Here is a 13,996-nt window from a genome sequence, read left to right as displayed (position 1 = left end):
CTTGTTTTATTGAGCCATTGCTTAGTACTTTTTGGTTATATAGTAACGTATTCGGAGGTATGTCTATAACGTTATAGCCTCCTATACAATCAACGTAAATTGAATAGACTAAAGGGCCAATAATACATTACAAATTTCTTAAATCTATAATACATTACAAACTTATTTAAAGTCGGTAGGGTACAAATAACAACAATCATTAGCCATCATAAATCTGGCAAGCTTAACATTCCGCATAAGTTTCAATAAAATTTGCTCATTCAAGTATAAGGAGAACTAACTACTACTCATGCCAAATTTGCTAAGGATCACCTTTTTGACATTGCAAATTTCAGTCTTTTTATATTAAAATCATATTTCCGCTAACGATACACCTTTACGCTGACCTCATAATCGTGTACTTAAGTTATCGATTTGTCATGTACACCTTGCACGATAAGCACGTGGAAAAGCATACCCATGGAATTTTGGTGTTTTATGGCAATGTGGTTTCACTTAAACATGTACACGCAGCAAGACTTCTCTCGTCTTATTGTAAAACTGTGCTCGAAATTAACGAACTAAGACAAATCTACACGTTAGACGTCGTCTTAGTGAAGATAAGATGAACAGGGGTATTGAAATGTTAGAGGCTTGCTATTCACAAAGGCACGTTGCCCATGTCCTTGGTGTATCCCAGAGCGTTGTCTCCAGGATGTGGAACCGATTCCAAATGACTTGAAATGTCTTGCAGGGCCACGCCGAAGGTCGGGAACGTTCAACAACTCAAGCCCAGGACCGATTTATAGTCCTTCAGGTCAGGCGCGACTTTCACAATGAAACGAAACGACTTTCAGAATGCAACTGGTGTGCGTGTTAGCACACAACATGATGTTAGAAACAGGTTGCATGATGCTGGGTTGAGGTCAAGGAGGCCAGCAATTTGTATACCTTTTACACAACGCCATATTAGAGAGAGTTTGCAATGGGCGCAGACTAATGATCATGTCATATGGACAGTTTATGATTGGACCCCGGTCCTTTTCACTGATGAGTCAAGGTTTTGTGTGGAATTCACGGACAGACGGGCTAGGGTTTTGAGAAGTACAAATGAACGCTTAGCTCCAGCATGCGTTGCAAAACACGATCGTTTTGGCGGGGATTCAGTCATGGTGTTGGAGGGAATAAGCGCTCAGGGGAAAACGGACCGACAGCATTAAAAACGGTACAATGATGGCAGTAACGTATGTCAAAGAAATCTAAGACGTTCATGTACGCACGTACGCTGGCTGGTGCAGTCGGCCTTGATTTCATTCTTATGGATGACAACACCCGTGCACACAGAGCCCACATCACAAACTGATATCTTAAGGAGACAACTATAGTCCACATGGATTGGCCAATGAGGTCCCAGGATTTAAATCAAATTGAGCATGCTAGGGATATGCCGAAGAAAGCCATTTATTCACGGCACGTCCAACCAACAACAGTTCAGTAAAGACATGCAATCATAGAGGAATGCGCCCAGATTCCTCATCACCAGGTCCGCAGGCTCATCAGCAGCATGGGCGGCGATGCCAGGTCGTAATTTATGTCCCGGAACACCGTACTTTGTATAAAACACCCTACGCCAACCATTTCCTGATTTGCAAGACTTTTTTTATTCCACTATGTGATCTCCAAAATGTTGATTTTCGTCTAGCACACTCTTTCAACAACCGGCACACGTCATTATTGTCGTGACTATTGTCATTATTTGCATAAAAAATAATTTCTTACTAATTATATGTAACTCCTTTCAATAAATTTTCACATCTATTACAAATACACAAAAGTAACGCACTGTAGAAAAAGTGATTCTTAGCAAATTTTGAGTAGTATATTTTGGCATTCATCTTTTCCAGCAGACAAAACAATTTTAGATTGAATTATAAAGGATTTCAAATGTGCCATTAAATTTCATCAAAATAATTCGTGAGGTTTAAGGATTATCCTATTTTTACTTGTATAAACATAGCAACTTGGAGTTTCTTGTGACAAAAAATATTTGTTTATTATTTTTTGCTAATTATTTGGCCATAACTGTTCTAATCTCCAATTTTAATATGCGGCAAATTACCAAAGTGCCAAAGTGCGTAAATTCACATACTCACAAAAGTTCTTGAAATAAATCATGGCTCTTAAAGTTTTATCAGAGGCCATTGTACTGCTGATCTCTAAAAAATTTAGGTTTGGGTTGGGAAGTGATCATAAAAAACAAAGCAAACAAAAAATTCCAGACACTTTTCTTAATGTCTTTTAATTCGTAATACTCATACCTCACGTCACACAAAAGTTATAACAAAATAGATACTATATAAGCAAATTACAACAAACAAGGTATATACTATCAGTATATTATCCATGCATAAATGCTATCATTTATAGCCATTGTTACACGACAGAATTTAACCACGTTTAAATGACAGAATCTAGCCACATTTACATTTACATGACAGAATCTAGACACATTTACATGACAGAAAATGAACATGTAAAATAGATAGTCTATTTATATGTGATAGTGCTTTCATAAACTATGTCTTTTATAAATATCATTTGATTTTGGCCCTTAGTATTTGTTTGAATTTTTATTATATTTGTACATGGTAAAAAAGGATTAAAATAAATGAACAAGGGCTCCAATGCGACGAAATCAGGTTTCTACGACCATGTTGATGTGACACGAATAAGGAATGAAATATCGCATTGAAGAAAAAAGTGACCTTGACATTAATCCTCACTGGGTAGCAATTCCAAGCTGCCTCTTGATATAAGCTACCCACACATTGCGTAGTGTGTTTTATACAAAGTTTGGCATCAATAGGCCAAGGCAAACTCAAGTTATTGAGCAGAAAGCCCGCCTGCCAACTAGTGAAACTATGCTGAATCATTTTAAAATTGGATTAACCTTCCTCACCTTTGTTTTTCTGAATGAGGAGATTATAAGGAAGAGTTGAAATGGAAAATCGTGAACAATTTGTTTCATAATAAAGTATATTTATAATCTTTTAAGCATATTGACTCACCCTTTAAATATTTGTAGCAAATATAGAATAAAGTTGAACAAACACAAGCAGACAGACAGAATGAACCTTATAGATAGTTCAATTAAATACTTTGCAATATACTGATATGTGACATATGTTAATATCATTTTCCTTTTGCCACTTTGTTACCATCACACAATTGTCATCCATCACTCTTGCAAATATAACTTAATAACTCTAGTACCATTTCCTCGACAATAACTATCGACGGATGCAAATCAAAACTCCGTTTTGAAATAGTCGCGTCCTTTTGATCTAATACAATAACTTTTTCATATAATCTTTCAAATAGTATACGTATAATATCTGTATAAATAAAACCGACAAAATCATTTTGGTGTAACATCCACTTGTACTGTTTTAATCGGCGGTAAGTATGTGGTAATTTAATAAACACTTTAATTCTGAAGTCTAATTCAAACAACCGTTTTAAACTGTTTTTTATGTTTGAAATGTGTGTAGCATAAAAATCAAAATTATAAGTTTGAAAGTGAGCAAATAAATGTATCACCAGCAGTAATTCTTTTCCTAATATAAGTCGTATAATTTTATCGAATATGTTAGTTGTGTAAAACTCATAAAGATTATCCATATCAACAGGTGTTACTGGAATATTATGTCCCGTAAAATATAATGTTATATTGTATTTGTGATAATAGCACGTGTTTGTTTGATACCATATGTGGGCTCCATCAATTGGAACGTTACATGTAAATGTGCTGATAACTTCTAGTTTTGATTTTAGATAGCGATACCACTGATAGAGAGTAGAGTCACCCCACAATATGAGAGTTTTATTCCTCAAACACTCTTCATCAAATCGCCGAATACCTGTTCAATGTACATGTTACATTATAAATAATCAATTACTTGTGACAATGTCTTCTTGCGTTAGATCATTAGCGTTATCAAATACATTTTGATAGAACATCAATGTAGCATCATGCCAACACAAAAACATACACTGTACATAAGGTAACATAAAAGACTCATATCTAAATTTGGTTGTTAACATATTTAACATGTACCAATATCCCTCATATATCAAATAACTATACCTTTACAATGCACAAGAATCCACTAATCATGATAGAAATATCCTGTAGGGTTATCTTTGAACCATAACTCTGAAGTATTGTATCTTACACATGGTTTGTAATGTTCTCCAAGCATGATTTTGCGTTTACCTTTGGTCGTGTGTGGCAATATTTGTATAGTGATGTTTGAAGGTATTGTTGTTTGGTCTCTTGAAATTGTTGAATGGTGAAAAATATATCATCAGATAAAATCGTTTTGAGTAAAGATGGGATAGGCATATATGTTAACTACCGGTATATACGTATTATGGTTGGGAAAATAAGATCACTTCATCATTACTCAATGTATTATTATGAACCGCATTAAAAGCTTATACTTGATAATTATGTACAACCCTCGAAGAATGATCCAGAAATACCCGGAATTAGGCCACATATTCAATTACAATAATAATACATTTCCAAAATAAAACTCTATATTGAGTTATATATCCTCTTTATCAGAAAACAAATTTGTAGGAATTAATCAAATATTGACCAGCGCATACCTATTTGAGCAAAATAGTAATGCACATGCAGCATAGAGCCCATATGTCATTAGAATGGACATTAAAATGATTCATGGCTTTCCAATGTATTTGCACAAGGTTGATGCATATGAAATAATTGTTCAATTATTTCTTATTTCATTAGAAATCATTTTATTGTAAAATCTTGAAAAACACGAATGTCGCTATCCTAAAGTGTGCCAGTAATTTAAACCTGACTGCCCTTTTAACAGACTTAATCAAACCGAGTCTTCTAATTTATGTTATTTTGTTGTTTTCGTTGCTTCATAGGGATCATGCGTTTTACTGCAAATTTTACGTGTCGCGTGACAGCTTTAACAAGTTGCCATGTTCATCACTTCTGTGTTGTTGTTTTTTTTGTATATTTTTGAATCCGTTAATTGTCATTGATTCCAATATTTAAATGTTGAAGTTTCAATGTCGCTAAAACCGTAGCCAGTAGACAACTAGACATGATGTATGTTGCCCTTTTTTTTCATTTAACCCTCATGAACAAACTCAATCAAACTGAATATGCTTTTATATGCTTTTGTTGAAAGATCACTTCACAACAGCTGGTGTCAAAAGCCGTAAGGCATTAATAAAAAGTTACACAGTTCTTGAACTATCGTTTGATTATTAAGAAATCCTTAAAATCGTACACAACGTAAATTATTTCAACATTATTTTTATGTCATCTATTTTATTTCAAACAGTTCATGATGCAATAATGAGTCAATCCTATTTAACTGTAGTAGTTTGCATTTATCGTAGCTAACTTTGCCTATTTTTGAAGAAGAAAAACATATACTTCTAATTTCATGAGTTTTATAAAGTTAATAAAAAGCAAAAAGAAAAAGACAAAAAAACTACACAAAACATGTTTTGTTTCAATCAAAATCTATAATTTAAACATGTTTCATGCAATGCATTTGTTAGGGTTTTTAAAAATTATAAAAGTACAGTCTAATAAAGTATAGTAGCTACTTTTCATGATCTGATGATGATTATATGATTATTAATATCAACAAGATTTTAGTATGACCGCACACTGTAGCACATTTGTCTTTATTCAAGCACCTCAGGGTTAAGGTTTGCATTGGTGTCTTATGCAATATGCATATCATTTTGCACAAACAACCTTGTCAGGTTTAAAACTGTTTCAAAATTCTTAAAGCTCCATTGCAACTCTAAAGCTAATGATTGGCAATGTAGGGGCTTGTGAAGTGTTCCTTTAAACATAGTGATTGTTTCTGAATGAATCTTTCCAAACTGATCATGAACATCAAATACACAATCGTATTTCGGATGCTTTGATGGCGATGTTGCGAAAAAAATAATCGTTGCTACTTCAAGCCTATAAAAAGAACTCTTCTTCAAACAATTATTCAAATGAATTTCAACAACATAAATGTAAAGCTGAGAAAGAGCATATTAATTTTACTTCAACAAACGATGAAGACTATAATTCCATTTTCTCTATTGATGACTTAATTTATTCAATCAAAACTGCAAAAGATAGTGCTGCAGGCCCGGACGAAATTAACTACCAGTTTCTTAAACATTTACCACCCCAATCACTTGATTTGCTTCTTGAATTTTTTAACAAAATTTGGGTATCTGGTAAATTTCCCAACACTTGGAAAAATGCGTTGGTAATTCCTATCGTTAAACCCTGAAAAGATTCAACTGACCCTACAAACTATCGTCCAATTTCACTAACAATCTGCCTCTGCGAAACATTCGAGAGAATGATAAATAATCGGTTAGTTTGGTATCTAGAAAATAATGGAATTATCACTAAGTTTCAGTCAGGATTTCGTAAACAGCAAAGTACAAATGATCATCTTGTTCGACTTGAAACTTTTATTAGAGAAGCTTTTGTAAATAAAGAACACCTGGTATCAATTTTCTTTGATCTTGAGAAGGCTTACGATACTACTTGGAAATATGGTATCCTCAAACATCTAAAGGATGCTGGACTTAAAGGCAGTCTTCCTCTTTTCATTTCTAGATTTCTAAACGACAGGCACTTTTAAGTAAGACTTGGTTCAACTTTTTCTGAGGACCACCATCAAGAACAAGGTCAAGTCAGAAACTCAATGTGTTCAGTTTTGTCGATTGCGGAAGCACCATAATGACCCTGAACTTTACATAAGTTTTTAGGAATTATATTTGATAAAAAAATTTCTTTTATACCACATATTAAACATTTGAAAACTAAATGCCTAAAAGCTTTAAATTTACTAAAGGTTTTATCAAGTACAAATTGGGGATCAAATTCTTCCACATTACTGAAATTATACAGAAGTCTTATTCGATCAATATTAGATTATGGTTCTGTAGTATATGGGTCTGCAAGAAAATCATATCTTCAAATGCTAGATACCATACATCACCAGGGTTTACGTTTAGCTTTAGGTGCTTTTCGCACATAACCTGTAGAAAGTCTATATGCGGAAGCTGGGGAACCATCGCTTCATCTTCGTCGAAAAAGGCTATTACTTCAATATGCAACTAGAATTTCATCTAATAGCAAAAATCCAGCTAAAAATATTATTTTAAAACCAAGTTATACTGAAAAATGTGTTAACACACCAAAGGGAATTAAACAATTAGGCCTTCGTTTAAAAGATGATTTAGATAAACTTAAAATTAATCCAGACAGTATCCCTCAAAACGACGATGAGGATATTCCACCTTGGACTTATAATTCCCCGAAATAAATATTAACCTTTCAAATATAAAAAAGTCATCAAATTCACCTGAACATTTCAAAGAGAAGTTTCTAGCAATTAAGGAAGAACATGAAGATTTTATACATATTTATACGGACAGTTCAAAAGAAGGTTGCAAAGTAGGCGCGGATGTGTTTGAAAATAATTTTACATCTAGTATGAGGTTACCAGATAATGCATCATTTTTTAATGCTGAAGCAAAAGCTATAGATTTAGCATTGTCATACATAGTACAGCATACCCATGATAAATTTGTGATATTTTCTGACTCGCTTTCTGTTTTAATATCCATTAAAAATAAAACATCTGACAATATCATGATATGGAAACTTATTTTATGATTTCATGATATACTTAAAACAAAATCTCTTAAATTATATTGAATTCCAAGTCATGTAGGTATACGAGGAAATGAAAGAGTAGATGTTTTAGCTAAACAATCATTAGATTTTCAAGAAACTGACTTATTGTTACCTGCTTATGATTTTAGACCGGCTATAAATAAACTCGTATCATCTGAATGGAAAGCAAATTGGGACAAAGCCGTTTTTAATAAACTTCACGATCTAACCCATCTCTTGATGTGTCACCATCTCCATCTCTGTCAAACCGCCATGATCAAACAGTTTTTCTTCGATGCCGAACGGGACACACTAAAATTACCCACTCTTATCTCCTCACGAATGACAATGCCCCTTTCTGTGTAGCTTGTAATGAAAATTTTACTGTCAAGCATTTTCTTTTTGAAGGTAATGATTTTTCACAGGCCTTACTAGATTTTATTGTGTAAATTCACTCAAAGAACCCTTTAATACAATTCCACCAAAAAACATCATTGATTATTTGAAAGAGATAAACTTGTATTCTAGGATCTAATTGGCTAATTTTCATTGGCATTTACAAAGTTTAACGAAACATTTTAAGTATATTATAGCATTCGGCACGATATGGCCAGTTATGTGTTGACGTGCCGTAAAAATCGAATCCAAACAAACAAACTTTGAAATTTAAATATACAAGAATGATGTGAAATGTTAGTATGACGTTATTTTCGTTCCAAGTTATGTTCTGACGTTTTGAAAAAAATATAGATTGTTAATATGCCCTTTGATGCCTTTGAAATTTCCACTTAAGGTAGGCTATTAATATTTATTCTAATATAACCATGTTTTGTTAAGGCATACAAACAAACAATGGAAGAAAATGACTATTTCGAATAAGGAGATGAACTTGTGACTTAAACATAGATTAAAATCTAAGGAAAACAACATGGTTATCTTAAAAATAATAAACAAAGTCCGGGTATTTCTAGATTCTCCCTGTTATTGCCAAATTTCCTTTAATTAATTAACCATAGGGTGAAAATTAAATTTGTTACTAAGATTATCTCGAGAAAATTGACAAAGAATGACCCAAAAACAATGATATTTACCATTAAATTGTTCGAATAGTTAAACAAAACAATATAAAAATACATATTATACAAATGTTATATAAAGAGTATGTAATCTGTGATTGAAATTTGATTCAGATTTCATATCTGCGAAATGCCGTGTAATTGTATAATACATATATACAAAACTGATTCAGATAATTCTAATTGGTGTGTTTTTAAGCATCAATCTGCTCCGAAGATGATAGTGCAGACATAGTGCCATTTTTAAAACAAAGTGACACATCATATTACAAATTACAGACAATGCATCATCGTCAATGTAAATGACTCAAGTGTATTTTAAAAATTTCTTATAACTTATGTTTAAAAGTATTTCAAACATTGTCATCGTGAAATAATTTTGTGAAAACTATGTGTTTTTTTTATATTTCTAAATTATAGATAACAATTTTGAAGTACCTTTTGCTCAGCTCATCTTCACATTCGTTGATTCCATTTGTAAAATTTTCCCAATTACGATATATAGACACCCAATGCTTACACAGAAGTATTCCATTAGGCCTTGCACAAAACCATCGCATTGATTTGTGCCAATAGGAGAAGTTGCAAACTTTGTATGTACTAGAAGATCTTACAACTGTTTCGTAATTTGGACCACATCGTGTTTTATCTTTATGATCCATAAACGAAAATGTCGCAAAGATGTCAGAGAAGTCCTTCAATATTAAAACACCGATTATAAAGATACGGAATATACGTAGATGTTTTAGAAATGATGTATCAAGCTAGATTCATTAAACATGCTTTTCGTGTAATGAGAGAGTTTCTGTCTCTAATTATTATTTTCCTTAGCGATGCTCAAGTACTATCTCTGTATGCCTCTCTGTCTTTGTCTGTCTGTGTGTGTGTGCGTGTGTGCGTGCGTGCGTGTGTGTGAGAGAGAGAGAGTCTCTCTCTCTCTCGCGCGCGCTCTCCCTCTCTTTCTCTCTCTCTCTCTCATTCATGTTAAGCTTTATGTTGGATGAAGTGTTCATGTTAAACCATTGTACCAAATGTGCTTCTGGTAGTCAGCGAACCAAACTTATGGTCTTACTTTTCAATATAATTGCCCTCTACTTGCCCACCTGTACTTACACATATTAAGGAACATAAAAAAACACTTTGATCAGTAGTGGGGTGTGTCATTTAGACCAAATGGAGAAAGTTGAAATCAGAGCCATCATTAAGAACCTCTGTAAGAAAGGGATGTCCCCCAAGGAAATCTATGAAGACTCCATGGACACACTTGGGAAGGAGTCCCCGTCCTAAACCACTGAAAACAAATAGGCTGCTATATTTATGAGGGGCAGAGAGAGCATTGGAGATCATTAGCGGACTGGGCGCAGACAGAGACCACCAACGATGTAACTGTTAAAGCTGTGCATGATCTGGTCATGTGCGACAGACGGCGAGACAAGCGAAGCATTGCTAGGGAAGTGGGTATAAGCTTTGGTTAAGTTCAGTCAATTCTGACTGATGTCTATTGCATGTCAAAGATTTCCACTACATGGATCCCAAGACAGTTGTCTGACGACCAGAAACGGACCAGGCTTGACATTTCAAGATATCTTTTGTCTCGAGGATGAACCTGATTTTATCTACCGGATCGTATCTCAGGATGAAACATTAGTCCATCACTTCGATCCAGAATCCAAAAACAGAGCATACAGTTCGGGCACCCTGGCTCACCCCCTCCGAAGAAATTCAAGAGGGTGCCATCAGCAGGGAAGCAGGGAAGTTGATAACTTCATTTTTATGGGATAGTCAGGAGATAATCATAACTGACTAAGCAAGGTCGAGCCATAAACGGTTTGTACTATGCAAACGAATTGAGACGTCTGCATCAATAAATCGCGCGTGAAAAGAGGGGCAAACTGACTCAAGGCGTTCTGCTTCTGCACGACAATTCGCCAGCTCACACATCCCAAGTTGCGATGGCTGCTGCAACTGAATGTGGCTTTGCAAATCTTCTCCATCCCAATGACTTGGCCCTTCTGACTTCTACCCGAAACTGTATACCAAGCTTTGTGGTAGACGTTTTGGAGGAAAAGAATGTGTATGAGTGAGTTCTTTGAGGACCAAACTAAAGAATTCTAGTTTAAAGTGTTAAACAAGTTGGAGAACAGGCGGGCAAAGTGCATTGATGTAGAAGGCGATTATATTGAAAAGAAATACCATTATTTGGATTGTCTGACTATACATCTGAAGTACATCGGGCCAATAACTTTTTGATCAATCTCGAACATAATTTGCTCATTTTTGGGAATTTCTTAGAATGGCACATATGATGATATTTAGGTTTCAAATGCTTCTGTTTGAACCTTATTTGAATTAAAACCTTTCTTATATTCTTACCCAAAATCTCTTTAAACGAATGACAGTAGCTATAATTTCTTTTGTATATAATACTTCTACTTCCAGTTTAGCCTTTCCGATCCAAAATACTTGAAAAGTTACAGTGTATGTTCCATTTTCGTGGTCCAAAATAATGCCAGGTATATATGCTTTCAGGGATTCGTTAAATAAACGTGCCCGTAAATGATCTCCTCCAGTGATCATTGGTTTTCCATATCCGTTATACAGGACAACATAAAAGCGAATGTAATCTCCAGGGTAGATGGTATCTGAACCTTATAATAGACTTAAATGAATTTTCTTTAGAAGTGATGGCTCAATACTTGCACATTTACGTTTGTCTTTTGTACAATACATAAATGTTTTTAATAAAGTTATTTAAGGTAAATAATAACTATAAAGCTGTATCATAGCTGAACAAAATTTCCAAATGCAATAAGTATCTGAGTTAACATATAAATACTTATCAATATTATCAATAATTCAACATTTTACTTTTTTTCGAAATAGAAACTAGAACCAATCGTTTAAGTTTTTGGGCACTTTTAATTCGAATAAAATCGAAGGATGAATGTACTTAGAAAATTCTTTAATTGTTATGCCAAAATGATACTATAGTTGAGATCTTCCGATGCATTAGGACACTAAGTCCTAATTCTCAATAAATTTTTAAAAGGTCCAAACGTTTGTGACGAGATAAACTTCCGTTCTTAAAATTAATTCGTAAAAATGTGCATTGCCTTATAATTATATTACTTTGTGTAATATGTGTTCAAGCAATTCATGATATACTTTGAATTTTATTATTGTATAGACATGCTAATATATGAACCTATGTGAGCATTGTATAAGAAAGAGAAATTTAAAAAAAATATGCGCTTAAAAACACAAAATCGACTGATCATAAGAAAAAGAAAGTTCTTTAAAACATGTGTTGGTGATATTCCACTTACTACTTATTACTTTAGAGTTGTTATCGAATTAAATAACTGACCTTGTGTATATACAGCAGAGCGAAACGGGTCAGCAGCTAATAAAGTATCATTACATCTTACAGTTGTCTGGTAGTGAAACAGTCTAATTTTGTAAGAATTGTATAATTTAAACCTAAAAAATAAACAAAAGCTTTTTTATTTGAAATAAATGTAATCAAAATAAGAATTATAAAGTTTTAATTATGTTCAAGTGAAATAATCATGGCCTAACACTTGCTTTGTTTGTAACTCTAATATTCAAGCTATTCTGTCATTGTCTAATTCTTACTTGTTGACGTTAACTAAATGACAGACCTCCACTTTTCACCCATTTTACATATTGCGGGAGTCAAAGAAAAACAAAAAGGTAAAGAAAGTGTTGAGAGTATATACAAATAGTTTTCAGCTAAACACAAACAATTTCATATATTTAACAAATATATGTAAAATGGGAATTTGAACAAGGAGAAGCTTACAAATAGGTTTTTATATTTTAATTTGTGTTATTATTATATTTTTTTGTCTAATTGCCAATCTGTCTAATACTATACCAGTGTTGAGTTGAAATCGATAAAAAATATCTTTATTTTTTCCAGAAGAAGCAACCTACTTTTGCCTTTGCACTTTTGTTTTCCAAAATTATATTTTTATATAGATACACATTAAATTGCATTCTTAATAGGCTTATTATACTTAAGGTGGCATTTTATTACGTCCAATTACAGGTCCAGATATTTAACGAATCAAATACTAGTACAATTACTTATAATTCAGTATTTTATAAAGACTTGTGTTACGTTTATTATTTATCCTTATTTGACTACAGCTTAATCGGTAACTTACATACTATTAGATAATTCTGTTTGAAGTGATGTTTTTGATGTTTTTATTTCCGTACAAATTGTATACTTATACAGCATAAAAGGTATAACGATACCAAACACAACAGAAAACAAAATGCATAGCTCTCTTCTTGATAGTCTGAAAGGAAAACAAATTATAAATGCTTTAAAAAAGAAGTTGTTCATCACACTATAGCAAAAAATCTGTAATATATCTATAAACTAACAAATGGTCAACTTTGGATTTGTTTTGTTAATGTTTGACTGTTATAAAAATTCTAATCACACTACTATTTATTTGATAGCATGTGCTCTGATCGTAAAATGGAAATGAATAAGAGTTACTACTTATTTGACATGATTAACTTTAAAGCCACTATCCATAACATTATAGTTTGCGCGTTTTGAAATATGATGTCATCAAAAGATAAAATTTTACCTCATTCTCGTACATTTATATAAAACTTGATGAATAAAACATGTCTTGTCCGGCGAAAAACATTAGTTAAGTTTTTGCAATATTTATTATACTGTGATTTTAAACCATTGCAACGTTTTATCACTTAATATTGACCTAAACTTTAAACACCACTATTAACTTGTTGCAAGAAGATCCGTTAGTTGATGGTAGAAAGGTTTTGCGCTAGGTAAGTTATTAATCCTGCAATAGATTGCTGCACAATATATCATACAAAATAATGTCTATAACAAAAACCAATAAATAAGAGCATATCCCGGTATTCCGGTTAAGAATTGAAATTTATGTAGTTATTTCTACCTGCATCACGCTATCCTGCTCGCTTTACGTTAACTGATAATATAATAGGGTGTTTCTGACTGTGTTAGGTGAAACATCGCAAACGCGAGGTCAGTTATCTCGTGGTGACTGCAATTTTTAATTTTACGCATGTTTAAGGACACGTTTTGTGTGGGAAAGTAACTTTAATATTATGTACATAATCATATTTAATAAATAAATAGTTGCAAACATTTATCCAA

The 13,996-nt window shown here is 33.1% G+C and overlaps 1 protein-coding gene across 1 annotated transcript; it reads right to left on the bottom strand.

Moving 5' to 3' along the window:
• Positions 1 to 2,296: 2,296 nt before the first annotated feature.
• On the bottom strand, positions 2,297 to 13,863 carry LOC132743908 (NXPE family member 2-like). The gene is made up of 7 exons (XM_060732500.1): positions 13,437 to 13,863; positions 12,999 to 13,136; positions 12,176 to 12,288; positions 11,182 to 11,456; positions 9,247 to 9,503; positions 4,127 to 4,314; positions 2,297 to 3,899 (listed from the first exon to the last, which is right to left on the bottom strand). Exons 1-6 carry the CDS (start codon positions 13,439 to 13,441, stop codon positions 4,149 to 4,151), a joined length of 954 nt encoding a protein of 317 aa, XP_060588483.1. The 5' UTR covers positions 13,442 to 13,863; the 3' UTR covers positions 2,297 to 3,899; positions 4,127 to 4,148.
• Between the last annotated feature and the right edge of the window lie 133 nt (positions 13,864 to 13,996).

This window comes from Ruditapes philippinarum, unplaced genomic scaffold (assembly GCF_026571515.1).
Source record: "Ruditapes philippinarum isolate M1 unplaced genomic scaffold, ASM2657151v2 ctg369_1_1_1_1, whole genome shotgun sequence".
NCBI classification, from domain to species: Eukaryota; Metazoa; Mollusca; class Bivalvia; order Venerida; family Veneridae; genus Ruditapes; species Ruditapes philippinarum.
Note: the sequence above shows the minus strand (reverse complement) of the source record. Positions and strands in the feature narration are given on the sequence as shown.